Raw genomic sequence first — 20719 nt, forward strand, 5'->3', positions numbered from 1 at the left:
ATGTTTTTGTAAGGTAGACTAATGTGGAAACTAGAACCTTTTTTTTTTTTCAAAACCGGAGTCCTCTTTTCATAGACTTATAGTAGTAAATAGTAGTAGCCGTAAGGTATTGTACCATGTTAGCCATCAGTAAAAGCAGGAGGTTTTGAATCAGGATGATACCATTTATTGGCTAACTTAAAAAAAATAAGGGTAAGGAAGCTTTTGGCTTGACGTAGGCTGCAAAGCCAAAAGCTTGCTTACTCTTATTCTTTTAAGTTAGCCAATAAATTGTATCATCCTGATTCAAAACTTCCTCCTTCAAAGTTTAAATAGTTATCGTTTCTTTGTTGTATGGAAATTCTTACACAAAACATGAAAGGATTTTGTCCATGGCTGATGTTAGGCCCCTTGTTCTGAATTATATTTAAAAGATGCTTAGAAGTGGAGAACCATCTTTTCATGTTTTTTTTTTCAGGGTCCAACAAAGAGGAAGAAAAACAGAAAGTTTAACTTTTGGAAACTGGCTTTTCAATAAAAGCTTTTCATAGTCTCTAAGTATCTCTGTATTTTGCACTGTGAAACCATAAGCTTGCACTGACCAGATTATCTTTACCATTAATGTTGTTTCCATGAGGCTTTGCACCCATATTTTTCTTCTTTAGTATAAAAAGTTGTTTAGTATTAAGTATTCTGCTGGTAATTATCCACTATAAGTGGGTGGAATGGAGTTTTTGCTTGTTCAAAAGCCCTGTCTATGAATAAGCAGTTTTGCTAAAGTATGCGGTTGTCTAGCTGCATAAAAATGGTAGTAAGAGTAATTCCTATCTGCGCATCCGATGGACTAACATAATCCACTGTGGCAAATTGGGCCTTATTCAATTCACTTTTTCTCCTAAGTTTTCTCCTAGGTGATATTTTCATACCTTTTCAATAAAATGCCTTTTAAGCCACCAGCAAGCTCAGAGTAATTTTGACAGTACATATTTAACTACTTTTTCAGTTGCAGAGTACTAAAAAGTTATTTTAATCAGAAGAAACAGTTCAGGTGGCCAGGTACCTCACAGTAATACATTGTGGGTTCAGCTGGAGGACTGATGGCCTTCTGTTTTAAAGTGGTCTAACACCCAGCATTTCAACTTTGCTTTAAAAGATTGCTTACAGCTTATAAACTATTATGCCAGATTTTTTTTTTGCAGAAATTCACTGAATGGATTAAACATGACATTTTAGTGCTGCATTTAGCTAGAAATCCTCCTCCGTGCTTGCTTGTTTAGTTACAAATGTATCTATCTACAATGTAACAAACAAACACTGCTCTGAGAGAACAAAGAGGGCTTCCCCGGCAGGCTTTTCAAAGGTCTATTTGTATTCCAAATAAAGATACATTTGTAACTAAAAGATAAGAACGGATGCGGATTCCTAGTTGAATCCAACACTAAAATGTCATGTTTAACCCATTCAGTGAATTTCTGCTTAAAAAAAAATCTGGCATAATAGTTTGTAAGCTGTAAGCAATCTTTTAAAGCAAAGTTGTAATGCTGGGTGTTAAACCGCTTTAATGTGGAGATATTTGTCAATCAATGGCCATGCATATTAATCCACAGATTTGCATTACATTTTCTTGATGTGTCTCTCTCTTACATGACATAAGCTGGAGATTTATACAGTCTATAGAGTTCTTACTAATTTGTTATTATATCAACAAGAGGTGTACCAGTATCGCAAGCATTGTAAATTATTGTAGATAGTGATTACACAGGTAAACATGGTTCAGGTATAATTCAACTGGGAGATCACTGACCTCAGATGGAAATATTTTCAGTCACCTTCATTGGGTTATCAAGTTTGGATTCTACAAAACCACCAGGAACTACAAATTAATGGACAAGGAAAGAATTATTTTATACCACTGATCATTATTATTTTTACTAAATATATTTGGAAAAGTGCTTAAAGTGTACCAGAGATGACATGTGACATGATGAAATGGACATGTGCATATACAGTGGCAAGCATACAGACAATTATGCTGTGCTCCTTTCCTTTTTTCCCAGCCTGAATTTATAATTAGCTATGGAACTGACAGTTTTTCTCCAGTCAGGACCCAGTCGGCTCACTGATAAATTACAGCTATAAATCACTTTCCCAAGCAGATACCTGGGCTTTTTACTGTGAGGGGAAAAGATAAAAAGGTCAATAGTTCATGTATTTTCACTCTGGGACTCTTGAGACACTGCAATTGAGCAGACACCATAAAACATTAGATCTGCTTTGTAAATGTTTATACATAAAATAAAACCTTGAGATATCTAAAAGAGTCATTTTTAGGAGTAGAAGGACAGATCCAATTGATTATCTCATTAGTTTATTTTCATCTCATGTTCACTTTAAAGCATTTTGCAAAGGTATAGCTATATTGATAAGTTCTTCTATTTTCACAGGTGGGAGGCAGTCTAAATATGCAGTGAATGCTTTTGAGGTCTTTGATATTGAAACTCGCTCTTGGACTAAGTTTGCTAACATACCAAACAAAAGAGCCTACTCCAGATATGTGTTAAGTGATGGTTCCATCTACAGTTTAGGAGGACTTCGACAAGGAGGTACATATCGCAGACCAAAGTTTACCAAGACCGTGGATATATTTGATATGGAGCAAGGTAAGCAGATATTGTTGTTATTTAGATGCATTAGGGCATATTACTGTACAATGTGAATGGCAGGCATAAGAATACCCTGGGATCTGCATATTTTATGTATCCTAAGCCAATACAAATTTGGTACAGGAAGAGTTAGCACTCACTCTTTCCTCCTATATCATCAGCGTAAAATATAGCCTGATTTTACCTTTAGCTCGCTAGGAGGTCTTTGCAGCCTGCGCAATCTATCTGACTGTATAGAAAGTCCAGGAGCACCCACAGACCAATACAGATGAAGGATGATGTGCCAGGACCCAGTCCTCGTACCCAAGAGGACAAGAAATGTATTTATAGCAGAGAGAGTCAGCACCATCAAGTAATATATAGCTCTATAATGTATCGTAGTAAAAGATACTTTTGCTTTGTTGCTTATATCTTTTATTATGATACCTTAAAGCGGAATGAAACCCAGCATTTCTTCTTTGCTCTAATAGATCATTTACAGCACATTATATACAACCAGCATTTTTTTTAATAGAACTGCATTCAAAGGGTCAAAAATAGGCCTTAGAAGCTCCCCTGCAGGGAAAGCTGGATGAATCCAAACTAGAGATAATGTTATCTTGTGTTTAATTGTATCAAGTGAGAAATGTAAACAAACCCTTCTCTGACACTGCAAACTCTCTTGAAGACAGTGAGACAATCAGAAAGCATCAGAAAGCATTTCTGCTTAGGTTAGAAGATGAATAAAGCAGTTATGAATAAAATGCAAAGTCAGCTTTCAGAGCAAACAAAAGTGTACTTTGGGAATGTATAATTTCTAAATGAATAATAATACGTATGCACAAAATCAAATATGATAACTGTATGGCATATAAAAAGTAGGAAAACATGTTTTTATTGAATATTATGTCAGGGTTTTATACCGCTTTAAAGAGCTATATATATTACTTGTGTTTGTGCAGACTCTCTTTGCATTTCCTGGTTATGTCCTAAAGCGTATGACGCATGTCACTCGGCTGGCCCCTCAGGCAACATTGCAGGGCCAACACTGTACAGATGAGTTCTGATGGCCAATCAATTGGCAATTAGATGTCTGTAAACACCTTAAACCTGGCACACCTTCAATTTTGATTGGCCAATCCCTGATCAATTACCACCTCCATGTAGTATGAGAGTTTACCTACAAAATATGTTCATAGTATTCAAAATCTGTTGAGTCTCATTACATGGAGGTTGTTCTGTTTCGAATTCCCGCTTTATGTGTGAGGCATACTCCAGAAGACCCAGTCTGTATAGCAGTATAACTCCACACTGATTTAGAAACCTCCACAGGCAGTTTACTCGATGAAATAATGACTCCAAGTATAATCTGTAGTATCTTTACTTGCGTTGAAAGCATACAAAGATGTTTTTTAGAGCATATTCATAGGTAAAAATATGATGCGACTACAAGCACAGCAGGATCTCCTCACTAACTGAACTCAACTGTTGCAGAAACATCTAGACAAGGCTGTTGAGCAGGGAGTTACAGTTGGGAAATGCTAAATAACTAAATCTTGCAGGGGGACTGGAATATACTAATACAAAGAATATAAATAATGTTAAATAACATTAAAGGAGGCTGTTGTGACAGCACAGAGGTAGTAAAATTGTCCAATCACAGCGTTTACTCTCTCTCCATCTTTCCATTCCTCCCAGGTAAATTAAAACTGCATGCATTCTCCTATAAGGTGTTTAAAATAATCTAATCTGCATTGTGAAGGCTACACTATTTACAAGGATGTTCTAGTTTACACCAGTTGTAAGCCACCATCCATTGTTCCTCACAAATCAAGGACGCGTATAGTTTTTAGAAGGTACTTCTTTATGCAGAGAATTGTATGCAGCACCATTACACGAGCCTCACTGCTTGCTTCTTCTAGTCATAGAAGAACCTACCTATACCATTGCTTCTTTATGCAGAAGTATCAAATGGGATTGCAACCTAGCCCACCAACATTGTTAAATGTTTTTTGGACATAATTCAATAAACAGTACAAAAAAAAATCAATCTTCTTATTAAAATGTAGCTTTTACTTTCTATTTCAATAAAATCAAGGTAGCAGGTTCCAGTTATAGTCTGTCAATTTTCACAGACAAAAGATGATAGAACTTTTGCTCTCAGTTGCACAGTCCTCCATGCTTATTACAGCCTTCTGAAGTTTTATTGCATAGCTTCTTTATTCTTCAGAGGACCTTACTACATCCAAAACAAGCTACTGTATGTGCCTCAGTTACATGTCTCCTAGAAGGACTTTCTATTAGTAGAACAGTAACACAGAAATACTCTTTAGGAAAAATAAGTAAACCTCACCTAACTCGTGCTTGCATTCAAATTCCAAGTATGTGTAGAAGTATCAATATGTAACATTCAACTTTTCCAATTATTTTAGGTAACTGGGCAAAGACAGATCGCTCCTGCTTTCTAAAGAAAAGAAGAGCCGATTTTGTTTCAGGCGCAATACATGAAAGAATTGTTGTTGCTGGAGGACTTGGTGGGTAATCTTCTTTAGAATTCTATAACTAACAGCTTTGTTTGGAAAACTCTATGCATCTAGTAAAGAACTAAAAACAAAGAGAAGATACAAAAAAATCTGATGACATCTTGTTCTTCTGATTAATCTCTTCCCTAGCTGCATATGCCGATTATGCCAAGGGGCAAAAATCAGCTTGTCTGTGAGGCTATTGCATTTGACAGTCACAAATATTTCTCTCATTTTAAAGCCCAACCTGAAGTGAGGAAACTCGCTCCAGGATAGATACTTACCTATAAAGAGGGAAGGCTTTGGATTCCATAGAGCAGGGGTGTCAAACTCAATAATGTAAGGGGCCAAATCGAAAACATAGTCTAATTTCTGGACCAAATTGTTTATTAATTGGCGTAACTATAGTGACCATGGAGGGCCCACTTCTCCCCTTTCTGCAGAGTAGTGCAGTGGAGAAGTTTAAAGGATAACTGTAATGAGAAGAATATGGAGGTTGCCATATTTATTTCCTCTTAAACAATACCAGTCGCCTGGCAGCCCTGCTGATATATTTGGCTGCAGTAGTGTCCAAATAACACTAGAAACAAGCATGCGATGTAATCCAGTTAGATCTGACAATAATGTCAGAAATACCTGATCTGCTGCATGCTTGTTCAGTGTCTATGGCTAAAGGTATTAGAGACAGAGGATCAGCAGGATAGCCAGACGACTGGTATTGTTTAACCACTTAAGCCCTCAGTCGTTTTCACTTTATGCATCCGAGCAATGTTCACCTCCCATTCATTAGCCTATAACTTTATCAGCGAGGAGAACGCCAGCGCATACCACTAAGGCTGCATCTGAAATGATCACCAGCTCATGTGTGCAGCACCTATATAGACTTTCTGCACACTTCGCATTCAATTCAGATTCACATCATATGCAAATCTGCTACTACTTATCATGCAAACAGGAAACTCAGGAGGAGGGGCTGGGAGCAGCTAACCTGACAGTTACATAGTTACAGAGTTAAGAAGCAGTGGGGGAAAGGCTGCGCATCCCTAAACACATGCTGCAATTGAATGGTTAATCGCACAGGCACACACCGCCTCTGCCAGACTGAAAAATGCATGCCCTGCATCCAAGACAAGTGCCAACATTTATTAAACTAGGAGGTACTTTAGCTTCCAATATGGTTTGCATGCAAAGTATATTATACTAGACACTTGCGCCACGGTGAGGCAAACCTCCGGGCAAGTGACCTAACCTAAATTTAAAACCTTGGGAGCAGCTAAGCAAAAAATGTGTAACTTACATTTTGTTGAACAGCGAGGAGAACGCCAGCGCATACCACTAAGGCTGCATCTGAAATGACCACCAGCTCATGTGTGCAGCACCTAAATAGACTTTCTGCACACTTCGCATTCAATTCAGATTCACATCATATGCAAATCTGCTACTACTTATCATGCAAACAGGAAACTCAGGAGGAGGGACTGGGAGCAGCTAACCTGATAGTTGCATACTTACAGAGTTAAGAAACAGTGGGGGAAAGGCTGCGCATCCCTAAACACATGCTGCAATTGAATGGTTAATCGCACAGGCATACACCGCCTCTGCTAGACTGAAAAATGCATGCCCGGCATCCAAAACAAATGCTAACATTTATTACGCTAGGAGGAACTTTAGCTTCCAATATGGTTTGCATGCAAAGTATAATGTACTAGACACTTGCGCCACGGTGAGGCAAACCTCCGGGCAAGTGACCTAACCTAAATTTAAAACCTTGGGAGCAGCTAAGCAAAAAAAATGTGTAACTTACATTTTGTTGAACAGCGAGGAGAACGCCAGCGCATATCACTAAGGCCCCATGCTAATTTCTCTGGGGGTAACATGGGTTGTTACTGCACTCAGGCTAAAACAGACAATGTTTCAACCAGAAACTGTCACCAGTGTGCTCCTCTGGGTGGGAAGGCAGTGTGCTGTCATTCTTTTACTGCTTACAATGATGCACATTTGAAGCAGGGCCACGTAAAATGTCCATACACACACATATGTGTATGTATATATATATATATATATATATATATATATATATATATATATATATATATATATATATGTATATGTATATATATATATATATATATATATATATATATATATATATACACTGTACAGCGCTGCGTAATATGTCGGCGCTATATAAATACTAAATAATAATAATAGAGCCTTCCTGGTCCTCTCTCTGTCCCCTTGTTCCACTGCCGTGGCCTGTTGAAAATTCACACCCAGCTGCAAGCGCTGCATGGGACAGCAGTGGAATAAGGACATGGAGAGAGGACTGGGAAGGCTCTATGGGATGCAGAGCCTTCTCTCTCCACAGGTAAGCATCTAACTCTTGTTTTCTTCACTTCAGGTTTACTTTAACATGCAATAAATCTAATTAATGTATCAGGGCCAAACTAACCCTGCAGGTCAATGGAGTAATACTCTGTACAGCTGAGGTACAAACACAAGACAGAACACACCCATGTGATCACTGGGGCAAATCCCTGGCCAATAGTTTTTTCCCCTGGGAACATGACAATGAGAACAGATATATTCTGTCTGTGATTGCCTGCCACTTATGCCTGGTATCACAACACAACTCTGCAGGGTTAATCTGACTCTACTGCAGTAACTTATGCCTGCTACACACCATGCAATTTCCTGTCAGATAGAGGGTCAAATAGCTCATTTCTGACAGGTCCGATCTGATTTCTAATAGCTTTTTGGATCGATTTTGGCTAGAATTGATCAGAATATGATCAGAAATCAGATGGGACCAGTCGGAAATTATCTATTTGCTCTTCTATCTTAGGGGAAATTGCATGGTGTGTACCAGGTATAACTTAGAGCATACATGTCAAACTCTGTCCCGTCGGCCAAATCTGGCCCTCAGAGCCATCAAATTTGGCCTCAAGTATTTTCCCCACCTTGCATTTTGTTTGGCCCACTCTAGACCACCTAGGATGCCATATTGAAGGTAAAGCCCTTGATTACCAGGGAATCCATATGAGGGAGGGAGGGGGAAAGAACTAGACACCAGGGAAGTGAGGGTGGTCACTAGACAGCAGGGAACTGTATAGGGGAGGGAGGGGATGCACTAGACACCAAGCAACTGTATAGGGAAGAAAGGGGGCCACTAGACACAGGGGAACTGTATAGGGCAGGGAGGGTGCCACTGGACAACAGTGAACTGTATAGGGGATGATCACTAAACACCAGGGTACTGTACAGGGGAGGGAGCAGGGCCACTAGACACCGGGGAACTTTATAAGGGAAAGAGGTGGCCACTAGAAATTTAGGTTGGCCCACGACTTGGTCTCAGTGTTCAATTTTGGCCCACTTTGTATTTCTGTTTGACTCCCCTGACTTAGAGGATTCATTGAAATTGAAAACAAGCACTTTTAATAAAGTATTACTGGATCAGACATTTAACAGGAATAAACTCGGTAATTTATACCTTAAAAACAATGTCCTTCAAAAGTTATCAGATGTATACTCCCTCTAGCTGGCTGACTCACCTGCTTAGATGAGTCAGGATATAAGCAGAGGAATAAGTCGCTTGCATTACACTTGCCAAGACAAGTGTGTTTAAAATTTTCTTTGTTCTCTGCTTGAGAAAAGTAGTTTATCATTGTTTATTAAGCAGGAGTGTGAAAAGGAGCGTTTAAAAACTCATTTAAATTCACTTCTTGATATACAATGTTAATAGCACAAAATGTTTTCAGAAGGAATTCAAATTATGGTAGGAGGGTACTTTTATTTAGCACCTCTCCTTTAACTCATGTTAACATAATAATAGTAGCAGTGGGTAGAACTATATTTAATTTTCAGTTTCTGCATGCCAAGGCTCATCATATTGCACTCAGAAGGTGCATAAGAACCGTTGCTACAAACATTTGCATTATGTTCAAAGTTACCGGTTGAAGGTGAATTGATACCATGGATGAATTAAAGAACAAATACAGTGTGCTGTAAACTGTCAGTTTTCTATGTGTTACTATGTAGCTGGAAAACCTTCCGTGTCCATTCCGCTGAGCAAAACGGTCTGGAAAATTGTTTTTTTTCGTCCGCTCAGCGGAACAGACCACGAAACCGTACGGCCGGTTCCGTTGGCAAACGCTAATGTGAACCAGGCCTTATCCTGTCATCTGTCATTGCACAAAAAAGGTTATTTGTCAGTACAACTATTTAATTTAATATTTTCACACTAAATGAAAGGTTGTCTATTTTTTTCTGTCGTCTTTAATAAGTAGGACAACCTTAGGCCTGGGACCCACTAGCAGCTATTTTCTAAGTGCTCGTGATTTGTGAAGCTCTTGCTAATTAAATGCTATGGAGAAATTTTTTAAGCTCACATACCTCAAGTGAGAACGCACACATAGCGTTACATTAGCAAGAGCTTTTTAAATCGCAAGCCTTTAGAAATGCGCTGTTAGTGGGTCCCAGACCTTAGTTCTGCTTTAATAAAGACATATTGCATTTTCCTTTATATTAGACTGAAGATGAAAAACATGGCAGCAAGTTAAATAATAAAGCTAAAGTCCAAGCATAAAACTGGTCTAACTTTTAAAGGTGGCCAGATTTGCATGAAAATTTGCATAAACAATTGTTAATATTAAGGGCAAATTCTAATTGAATCTGGATGTGCACGTCGCACATTGCAACAGATCTCAGAATTATTGGATTGTGGTATTGGGTATGTCGCAACACACAGTGGGCCATATGCAATTGTCTTTTACACCTGAGTTATCTCCTAGGAGATCATTTTCAGCTTCTCTTTAAACCTACTTTTCAGCATTTTACTATTGCAAATGTACCCAAATGTTGGTGAAAAAGTACTAGCAAATGTATTTTGAGTATTTTCTTGCTTGCTGGTGGCTTAAAAGGCATCTTATGACAAGTTGTTAAAATATCACCTAGGAGAAAATACATGAGAAAAAAGCATTTGCTTATGGCCCATTACCTCATCACCATTCATTTGTAAAGCAGGTGTAACGTATGTTATCCGATAGCGCACAGCTCGTGTTATTATCACGGAACACATTTCAGCACATTGCTGTTTAAAGAGAACCCGAGGTGGCTTGTAAGAATGCTATTAGCACACAAAGGCTGGGTCTGCAAATAATGCCTAGCCTCTGTTGGTATACAGTGGCCCCCAGGCCCCCCCGCGCCCTGCTGTGCCCCCATAAATCAAGCGCTGTGTTAGCGACACGCAGCGTGTTGCCAGCAGGCTGTTTACATCTGCCCTATCGCTCTCACCGCTCCCCCGCCTCCTCTATGTCGCCGCTCCCCGCCCGTGTCCCTTCCCTCCCCGCTGATTGGAGGGAAGGGGCGCAGGCGGGGAGCGGCGACATAGAGGAGGCGGGGGAGCAGCGAGAGTGATAGAGTAGATGTAAACAGCCTGCTGGCAACACGCTGCGTGTCGCTAACACAGCGTTTGATTTATGGGGGCACAGCAGAGCGCGGGGGGGGGGGGGGAGCCTGGGGGGGCACTGTATACCAACAGAGGCTAGGCATTATATGCAGACCCAGCCTTTGTGTGCTAATAGCATTCTTACAAGCCACCTCGGGTTCTCTTTAACCACTTGCGGACCAGGTACATTGAATCAATGTCCAGCAGGTGGTGCTACAGTTCTGACCGGACTTTTATTCAACGTCCGCGCTAACAAACCGTCCCGACGCGATTGTGCGCACCCAGAGGAGGAGATTAAGCTGTCATATGACAGCTGGCATCTCCCCCGAGTGATCAGCAGCCATCGCGTATGGCTGCTAAACACGTGATCACTACGATCGCCGTCGGTTCGTAGTGATCACTTTGACAGCGGCGGCGGCAGGGGGGGAAAAGAAGAGGATCCACTCACCTCCCTGCCGTTCCATCGACGATTGGCACTCCCCTCTGCTCTGGCCGGCATCTCTGCTCCGTCTGACGTCAGCGCCGGGTCCCGGCTTGATGACGTCATCAAGTAGCGACCCGGACCTGAGCGTCATTTGGAGCGGAGATGCTGGCTGGAGAAGAGGTGGCTACTGCGGCTCTTTGCTGGAGCCTGGAAGGTGAGTGCAAGCTGCCAGCTACAGGGGGGACACCTGCCTCCATGGGGGGTCACTATGCCCTGCCAGCCACAGGTGGGATCCGGCCGCCTGACCCCCCCCCCCAACGCGCCCCCCCCCCCCCTCCATGCAAATTGCCCTGGTCCTTGAGGGGGGTTAGGCGGCCCCGGTCCCGAAGTGGTTAAAGGACCACTGTAACGAGAGGGATATGGAGGCTGATCTGATAATAATGTCAGAAACGCCTGATATGCTGTATACTTGTTCAGGATCTATGACTGAAAATATTAGATGCAGAGGATTAGCAGAACTGCCAGGCAACTGGTATTGTTTAAAAGGAAAGAAATATAACAGCCTGAATATCTCTTTCGTTACAGTTGTCCTTTAATTATAACTTGCATTGTAACCCACCATAACGCGCATACTGAAAACTCACTTTCATGCCGGGACCATTTAACAATTACAGAAAGCATTAACAATGTAAGAACAGGGGCATCAGATGAGGATAAAACAATTTAAAAACAGTCTAAAAAGGGAGGTAGTGGTGGCCTTACCTTCCCAGACAGACTCGAACAGTCCAATTTCACTGAAACAGTAATGGGAGCAGCTGAACTGAAAGTCTCTGCTAGTAGAAACGCCTCCTACTAGCAGAGATTTTCAGTTCAGCTGCTACTATTACTGCCTGATGAAGTGGGTTGTAGCCCTGTAAAAAAGCGCTGCATATTTTTGGAGTATTTTGATTAAAGAATTATGTTTCAGTGAAATTGGACTGTGCGAGTCTGTCTGGGAAGGTAAGGCCACCACTACTTCCCTTTTTAAACGGTTTTTAAATTGTTTTATTCTTATCTGGCTCCTCTGTACTTACACTGTTAATATTTGAGTCCACCCTTGGTGGAGAGGTGCCCCTTTTTTTCTACACCTACAGAGAGCGACATTCTTAATCTGAGAGGGATCAAGTCTAATCTCCCCACCTGCGATTACAGTGGTTGCCTTAGTGGTAACCCACCCTTGTGAGTACATTCTCATTTAAATCTTATATACTCATTGCACTAATATACTGCACTATTTTTGGCTCTTGATCTCTCTTCTTGTCTTCAATTACTAAAAGCTGGATGACAGTTTTTATTTACGTAAAATAATTGGAATTTATCCCAGCCTGAATAAAAAATCGATACTGTCTAATTTCTGCGTCAGGAGATATATTTAAATACAAACTGCAATTAAATAGATGCTGATACAGAACATAATTTTTGCTGACCTGTAGTCCCAGAGACTAGCATTAATAAAAGCTAAGGAATAAAACATTCGACTTAAATAACAGAGAATCTAGACAATAAAGTGCTTTAGTCTCACAGTCTGCAAGCAAATAATTACAAAACCTCATAATAATGTAAAGATAGTAGAATTTATGTGGATAGCAAAGAAGACAAGAAAATTTAATTAGTCATATGTTACAATTTTATGCACTTTGGAGAAATTAATGATTTCAATTGATTCATTCATGCAGGAAATCAACCAACAGTACTGGAAACAGCAGAGATCTTCCATCCGGTGAAGAAGCAGTGGGAAAACTTAAGCCCCATGCCCACACCTCGATGTGCTTGTGCCTGCATTGTCCTGAAAAACAGACTGTTTGCAATAGGAGGAGTAAACCAGGGCCCCAGCACTGCAGTAGAAATGTTGAGTTTAACAGAGACTTGACTAGAAATGATGAATTGTGTCTGCTGTAAGTGGTGTGTGAAAGAACACAATTGCAAGTTAAGTAATGAACACTGGTAACCTAAGAATTTCCTAGTGCTTTGAGATACAAGCAGAATCATAAAAAGGATACAGGTTTATTCAAAACTATTTTTTCAATTAAACAATATATGAGCTATGATCATAAAAGATACTGCAACTTGAACCTCAGTTTCTCCATTTTAACTACAATGGGCAGGAATTTAGTTTTCTTGCCTGATCAGTACTGCTAATTCTGGACACACATAGGCCTCAATTCACTAAGATCATGCTGGAGATAATAAGGCAAGAGAAAACTTACCTCCACACAGTAAGAGAGTTATCTTATCTCTTCATTCCTTATGTTACCTCTTCTGTAGTTAATTTACCTCCTCTGTAGTTAAGTTACCTCCTCTGTAGTTAAGTTACCTCCTCTGTAGTTATTTTCACACGCAGTTAATGAACAGCCTGTCTTTAACTCTGGAGTTATTTTAAGGATTAAAGAGTTAACTTAAAGACAGAAGAGTTAACTTTAGGTTTGCCTGAGGTAAAATGTTTCCTGAATACTACATGCCTTATCACCATGGTAACAACTATAGAAGAGGTATTAACCACCCTGGCGTTCTGATTAAATCGCCAGGGTGGCTGCGGGAGGGTTTTTTTTAAATAAAAAAAAAACTATTTCATGCAGCCAACTGAAAGTTGGCTGCATGAAAGCCCACTAGAGGGCGCTCCGGAGGCGATCTTCCGATCGCCTCCGGCGCCCAGAATAAACAAGGAAGGCCGCAATGAGCGGCCTTCCTTGTTTTGCTTATATCGTCGCCATAGCGACGAGCGGAGTGACGTCATCGACGTCAGCCGACGTCCTGACGTCAGCCGCCTCCGATCCAGCCCTTAGCGCTGGCCGGAACTTTTTGTTCCGGCTACGCTGGGCTCAGGCGGCTGGGGGGACCCTCTTTCGCCGCTCCTCGCGGCGAATCGCCGCAGAGCGGCGGCGATCAGGCAGCACACACGGCTGGCAAAGTGCCGGCTGCGTGTGCTGCTTTTTATTTCATTCAAATCGGCCCAGCAGGGCCTGAGCGGCAGCCGCTGGCGGTGTTGGACGAGCTGAGCTCGTCCAGACCGCTCAGCTGGTTAAAGACAGGAGATAAGCTTAGTGAATTGAGGCCATAGACCTATATGTAATTCCCTTTTTCTTCTAAGTTTTCTCTTATTTTTTTTCTCTTCGTTTTAAAATAAAACTTTTCAGCATTTTGCAATTTAAAAAAAAAGTACCCAAAGTAGTGGAGAAAGTACTATCAAAATGATTTTGTGTATTTTTTTGCTTACTAGAGGTTCATATGGCATCTTATGGACAAGGAATGAAAATATCAACTTGGAGAAAACTAAGGAGAAAAAGCTAATTGCCTATGGGCCCTAATTTCAATCTGTGCAATCTTTGACAAATCTTGCATACCTATACAATATATTGACTAACTATACAACCTGAGTTCTGATTTGTATCGAATCGTCTATACATCATACTACACAGATGTTGGCAGGATGGGCAAAGATTGTAGAATCATATTGTTTGGTGTGAGGACAGCCAATGATTAAGCAACCGAGTTTTCTGCTATCCTAGTATGAATATGACAGACTCACCTTTCCCTTCTCAGCTGAGTGAATTCACCCTAAATTGACACAGTAACAGAAAACCACAGGAGAGCTGACTATGGAATATTTGTTGTTTTCATCACCCTTGGGAGGGTTCTGCACATGTAGATCATATGCAGATGCTGAGCCTGACAAAAGAGAATACATTAGTCTGTTTTCAACATTGCTTGGTGGGTAACAGTGCTATCTTTCATGATCTTCCTTTAGACTTGTTTAACATTTAAATGCAGCTCTTGAAAATCTCTGTGTACAGTAACCAATTAAAAGTCTTCCTATTGCATCACACTGTAACTGTTAGGCCGTATAAGGCCTCCCTTAGGCTACTGGCAAAAGGAAACATCTTCAGAGTCCTGGAAAGGAGAAGGAAATTGTGTGAGAGTCTTTTATACAGATACACAAACTGGTACAGAGGTTAGGCCAGTTGTACATTTCCAGCACATTTCTCAAAGGAATGGGCTTAGGATGATGGATACATTTAAGTGGTCTTCACAGGTAAAACACAGTAAAAAACAGTTACAGGACTTCCAAAGGGTACCAAGAAAATATTAATTGCAACCGTAAGGTCCAGCACATGTTTACCAAGCAATAGTACTTAAAATGCAATGGTAGCATAAGGCCTCTTTCGCAGTGCGACTGTAAAGTCGTACGTTAGAAAATGTTTTAACGCAGACTAACGCACAGCAATACTAAGTCTGTGCGACATGCACTGTGCACACGTTGCGTTTGTGTGTAACATGTAGCGTTATTAGAAAGTGCTGCATGCTGTGCGTTATACATGTTATTAGCTGCGTTGGACTGTTTGCACATGCTCAGTAAGGACTTGGAAACAAACTTTTCATTGCCTGTATGATCTACTGTATGCGACCATAACGGGGCATTAAGTTGCGTTGCAACTTTTTTGGGGCATTGCGTTGTAATTTGCGTTGCGACTTTAACGTTGCATCAAAATGCAACGTCCTACTGTGAAAGAGGCCTAAAGGCAAAGTTTAGCAATTACTAGCTAGACATTTATAGTGATTTTTTTTCTATTGTCTTTTTATTTATTAGGCTAGTACTATTATTATTATTTTTTAGTCTGATGAAAATTACCGTACTTACTATAAAATAAAATGTGATATCTATTTGGAGTTCCACTAACTGGTTTACCTGGTATGCTTTGTACACATAAATAGCTTCTTGTTTTACTTAGTGGAATTTGTGTCTACCTTAAACAGTGCCTACAGGAACAGGGGTGTTACATGGGGCTAAGGGGGCTGTCGTGGCATACAAAGTGTGGCAGCAGAAGTGTCATATAATTACTTGTTACACTGCATTGGCATAACTGAAGAGAGAAGTGAGGAGGGTGTGTAGCTCTGCTGACAACACAAAATGTATGCCGCTGCTGCCACACTCTGCTCACTCTGAGGGTGGATGGTTGTGAGTATGGGGAAGGGGGGGGGGTTCTCAGCCAAATTTTTATTTAGGGGAGTTTAAGGGTTTTGCAACCAGTCCAGCTGGCTCAGTTTTGCTGGGGGCTCGCCAGGCTCTAGTTACACCTCTGTACAGGAATGAAAGTGAAAACTGCTATTGTCGGGGTTGGTCTTTATTTTGTGGGCCATTTGCGTGGATATATATGCTTTGCATTAGTTGAGGCAGGCATATCTGATATAAATCTGGTTACTGCTGCAAATATACAAATATTTTTGCCTGGAGTTGCTCTTGAAGATAAGATACTGTAGTTTATTATTGATAGATAAGGCGTACTTGTAAATCACCAGGTCAGGAACACTTGCTCAGAGACTGCATTCTGTAGCAGCATGGAGAGATGCTTTTATTTTTACAAAACACTAGGAGCTGGAGCTGAAAATATTTGTAATAATATACTTGCCTAATAAAAACAAAATTAAAAAAATACAAGTTAAACGTATTTCAGTACTAAACCTAATTAATAACTTATTCAAATGTTGAAACCATTATACATGTACTTTAATCCCATAGTAAGGGATCAGATATTTTCAAAAGAGAGCTTTGTAGAACTTATGGGATCATTTCCAAACACACATAACAGCATCAACAAAAGTAATTTTTGAAAGTGCTACAGTTAGAATTCCAGTATTAGACTTTAAAGTACATATAAAATAAACTTATTTAAAACATATTTTAGTTACAATTTTTGTTATTTAGTGTACATTTTTAGAGATTTGTGAACTAGTGGTCTAAATGTGTACACACTGGTGCTAGCTGGAGGGACATGGTACTAATCATACTTGACAAAAACATGGTATTAATGTCTTACCAAAGTAAAGTAAATTAATAGAAAAAAAACGACAATTTCCAGTCTGTCTAAACATATGTAATAAGGCAATAAATGGAGACAAAGACAGCTGTAGAATAAACTGTGGAATGCAGCTGCATTAATATGTTCAATCAATAAATACATATTTTGCTTTTCTGGTTAGAAGTGTTGTACTTTAATCAATCCTAAAATCTTTCAGTTATTGTATATGGTCACAAATGCCAGCTTAGAATAGAGCAATGCCCAGATCCCTGTGTCTACACTTTCAAGGTAAAGGAACCAATTTAGCTTGTGATGCTTTTTGGAGGAAGAACAGATAACTTAACCACTTGCCGACCGCCCACAGCCCATGGGCGGCGGCAAAGTGGACGCCTTAAGGACCGCAATACGCCTGACGGCGGCGGGTCCTTAAGGCGTGTCCGGGGAGCGATCGCGTCATCTATGACGCGCGCTCCCCGCGGCGAAAGGTCCCGCCCACCTTGCCCGATACCCCGCCGGCCAATTAGCAGCGCCGGCGGGGTTTAAAAATACGATCTGGCCAATAGTATTGTATAATACACTTTGTTTACGTAACAAAGTGTATTATACAGGCTAAATTGAAGGCAGGTAGAGAAATGCAGAAAAGTCGGCACTGCTGGTACTTCGTACATTTATTCTTCACAAGTGGCAAACATCATGAAATACGTGCATGAAAAAAGTATTAGACATACCATATTGTTGGAGGCTGTGACAAGTGGTGGGTGCAGGGCACAGAGTAGCCTTACGGCCGTTTCGCGCTGGCAATGCGCTTCTACGGAGGCTGTAAAATGCGGGTGGGCTGGCCGGGTCATATACCTTTCCATGCGGTGTATTTCCGCCTATTGGGGCCGCCCCTCACACTCCCTACAAGCCGGAAGACGCGCTGGAACGCACTATGCGTTCCGGCAGTGACTCGAGGGGGAGGTGACACCTACGGGAGACGGATGGCTGTGCAGTCCAAATCTCTATTAGCTGGCTGCATTGCTATTGCAAAAATCCATCCGTATCCGTGTTGGCGCCATCATGTGGCCAAAAACTAGACTGCTGCGTCTCAAAAGAAGTGCAGGAAATGCATAGTGCAATTGGTGTGTGCTGAACTCCAGTTGTTGCTTAATGAAATTTTTATTTCAACACTCATATTGGGTGCATAGGAATGGACGTGGCAGGAATTATAAAACATTGCCTGATTACAGGTAACGTTTGAAGGTGTCATACTAGTGTGGGTTAAAAATGCGCACAAATGGTGAGCATTATTGGGAGGGCAAGAGTGAAAATCTCTAGGGATAGTAAAATTAATTGGACCATATTCTCAACATATTAATTATTATTTTCCCTTTGGATCGTTATTGCTTAAATATTTACAGATCCTAGTAAAATACAAAACCTTCAAGGTATATACATTAGTGGCCTGGCATTGGGACATGGGAAAGAGGGAGGAAAAATGGGAGGGGAAGACGGGATACAGGAGGGAAGGAAAGGGAGGGGAAGGAACAGGGGGACGGGGAAGAAGGGTGAAGGGAAGAACACACATCCGGACAGGAGGGTAGGAAACAGGTGGAACATCGTCCAGCTCTCCAATCACTACAAACAATGGATCCTTTAAGGGTCCAAGAAGCATGACATATCTGTGTAATCATTTAGGCCTAATGGGCCCATAGCATCAGTCCTCAAAATTAGAAGCACTTCTTCTCTTTTCAGTTTTCTCTCTCGGTCTCCCCCTCTTCTTAGTATGGGGATATGGAGGATTCCTGCAAACCTCATAACAGTGGGGTCACTACCATGCGTATCCCTAATGTGATTGATCAGTCTTGGGGATCCGTGTCCTGACTTGATTGAGTTGAAATGCTCTCTAAAACGTCTGGTCATTGCCCTCGTAGTTTCCCCTACGTAAAATCGATTGCACGGGCACCAGATGGCATAGACGACAAATTTCGTCTGGCACGTAAAAAAAGTGCTCGCTTTCCGTCGCACTGGCCCCAGTTGGAAGCTGTTCCCGACGTTAAGCTGGTTACACGAAAGGCAATGACCACACTTATAATTGCCGTGAGGTTTGAGTTGATCCAACCAAGTGAGTTTTTGTGCAGTGGTAAATTCACTTTTACTGATGAATGATCCTACTGTGGGAGCTCGTTTGAAGGAGAAAAGGGGGCCATCTACTACCAGAGGTTTAAGAAGAGGATCCCTCAAAAGAATGTCCCAGTTTCTGGTGACTGTAGATTTGATTTGATTGGCCATTGCCGTATAGTCAAAGGAAAATGGCACTTTTCTCGACGTGACATTGGTCTTCCTTTTTGAATTAGTTAATAACAACTTCCTATCACAAGCATTTGCCTTTTTAAAGGCCTGTTGGATGAGGTCTTCTGTATAGCCTCTTGCTATTAGTCTTCCGCCCAGCTCCTCCGACTGTCGGCGGAAATCATCGTCGAGTGCGTTGTTACGTCTGGTACTGCCATGGGGACAGCTGTCTCGTGTACCTACGCTAATTTGTTCCTCGCTTGGTGGGAAGAGGAGTACATACACTCGCCCACCAATCCCTTTCGTGATCAGCTTGGGGCGTGGTCCAGGTATGTGGACGACGTACTGGTGTTTTGGTCTGGGACTTGTGCTACCTTTGATGAATTCTTGCATTACATTAATGCTAACGAGGCAAATATGGCCTTCACCGCCAATATAGCGCATGATAAAATGACATTCTTGGATCTGGAACTGGTGATCAAAGATGGTCACCTAATCACAAGAGGATTCCGGAAGGCATCAGCATCTAATGCATTGCTTTTTAGCACTAGCTTCCACCCAGAGCACATTACTCGTACCCTTCCCTACGCCCAGTTCCTCCGATTACGCCGTAACAACGCACTCGACGATGATTTCCGCCGACAGTCGGAGGAGCTGGGCGGAAGACTAATAGCAAGAGGCTATACAGAAGACCTCATCCAACAGGCCTTTAAAAAGGCAAATGCTTGTGATAGGAAGTTGTTATTAACTAATTCAAAAAGGAAGACCAATGTCACGTCGAGAAAAGTGCCATTTTCCTTTGACTATACGGCAATGGCCAATCAAATCAAATCTACAGTCACCAGAAACTGGGACATTCTTTTGAGGGATCCTCTTCTTAAACCTCTGGTAGTAGATGGCCCCCTTTTCTCCTTCAAACGAGCTCCCACAGTAGGATCATTCATCAGTAAAAGTGAATTTACCACTGCACAAAAACTCACTTGGTTGGATCAACTCAAACCTCACGGCAATTATAAGTGTGGTCATTGCCTTTCGTGTAACCAGCTTAACGTCGGGAACAGCTTCCAACTGGGGCCAGTGCGACGGAAAGCGAGCACTTTTTTTACGTGCCAGACGAAATTTGTCGTCTATGCCATCTGGTGCCCGTGCAATCGATTTTACGTAGGGGAAACTACGAGGGCAATGACCAGACGTTTTAGAGAGCATTTCAACTCAATCAAGTCAGGACACGGATCCCCAAGACTGATCAATCACATTAGGGATACGCATGGTAGTGACCCCACTGTTATGAGGTTTGCAGGAATCCTCCATATCCCCATACTAAGAAGAGGGGGAGACCGAGAGAGAAAACTGAAAAGAGAAGAAGTGCTTCTAATTTTGAGGACTGATGCTATGGGCCCATTAGGCCTAAATGATTACACAGATATGTCATGCTTCTTGGACCCTTAAAGGATCCATTGTTTGTAGTGATTGGAGAGCTGGACGATGTTCCACCTGTTTCCTACCCTCCTGTCCGGATGTGTGTTCTTCCCTTCACCCTTCTTCCCCGTCCCCCTGTTCCTTCCCCTCCCTTTCCTTCCCTCCTGTATCCCGTCTTCCCC

At 41.4% G+C, this 20719-nt stretch overlaps 1 protein-coding gene across 2 annotated transcripts in view; it reads left to right on the plus strand.

Moving 5' to 3' along the window:
- Window positions 1-12932, plus strand: part of KLHDC8A (kelch domain containing 8A) — a 72548-nt gene extending 59616 nt beyond the window's left edge. For both annotated transcript variants that reach the window (XM_068269572.1, XM_068269573.1), the window contains exons 5-7: window positions 2424-2639; window positions 5054-5155; window positions 12729-12932. In XM_068269572.1, coding sequence (XP_068125673.1) covers window positions 2424-2639; window positions 5054-5155; window positions 12729-12922 — 512 coding nt within the window. In that variant the 3' untranslated portion in view covers window positions 12923-12932. The remainder of the gene's footprint in view (window positions 1-2423; window positions 2640-5053; window positions 5156-12728) is intronic.
- Window positions 12933-20719: the final 7787 nt, after the last annotated feature.

Source organism: Hyperolius riggenbachi, chromosome 2 (genome assembly GCF_040937935.1).
Source record: "Hyperolius riggenbachi isolate aHypRig1 chromosome 2, aHypRig1.pri, whole genome shotgun sequence".
Taxonomy (NCBI): domain Eukaryota; kingdom Metazoa; phylum Chordata; class Amphibia; order Anura; family Hyperoliidae; genus Hyperolius; species Hyperolius riggenbachi.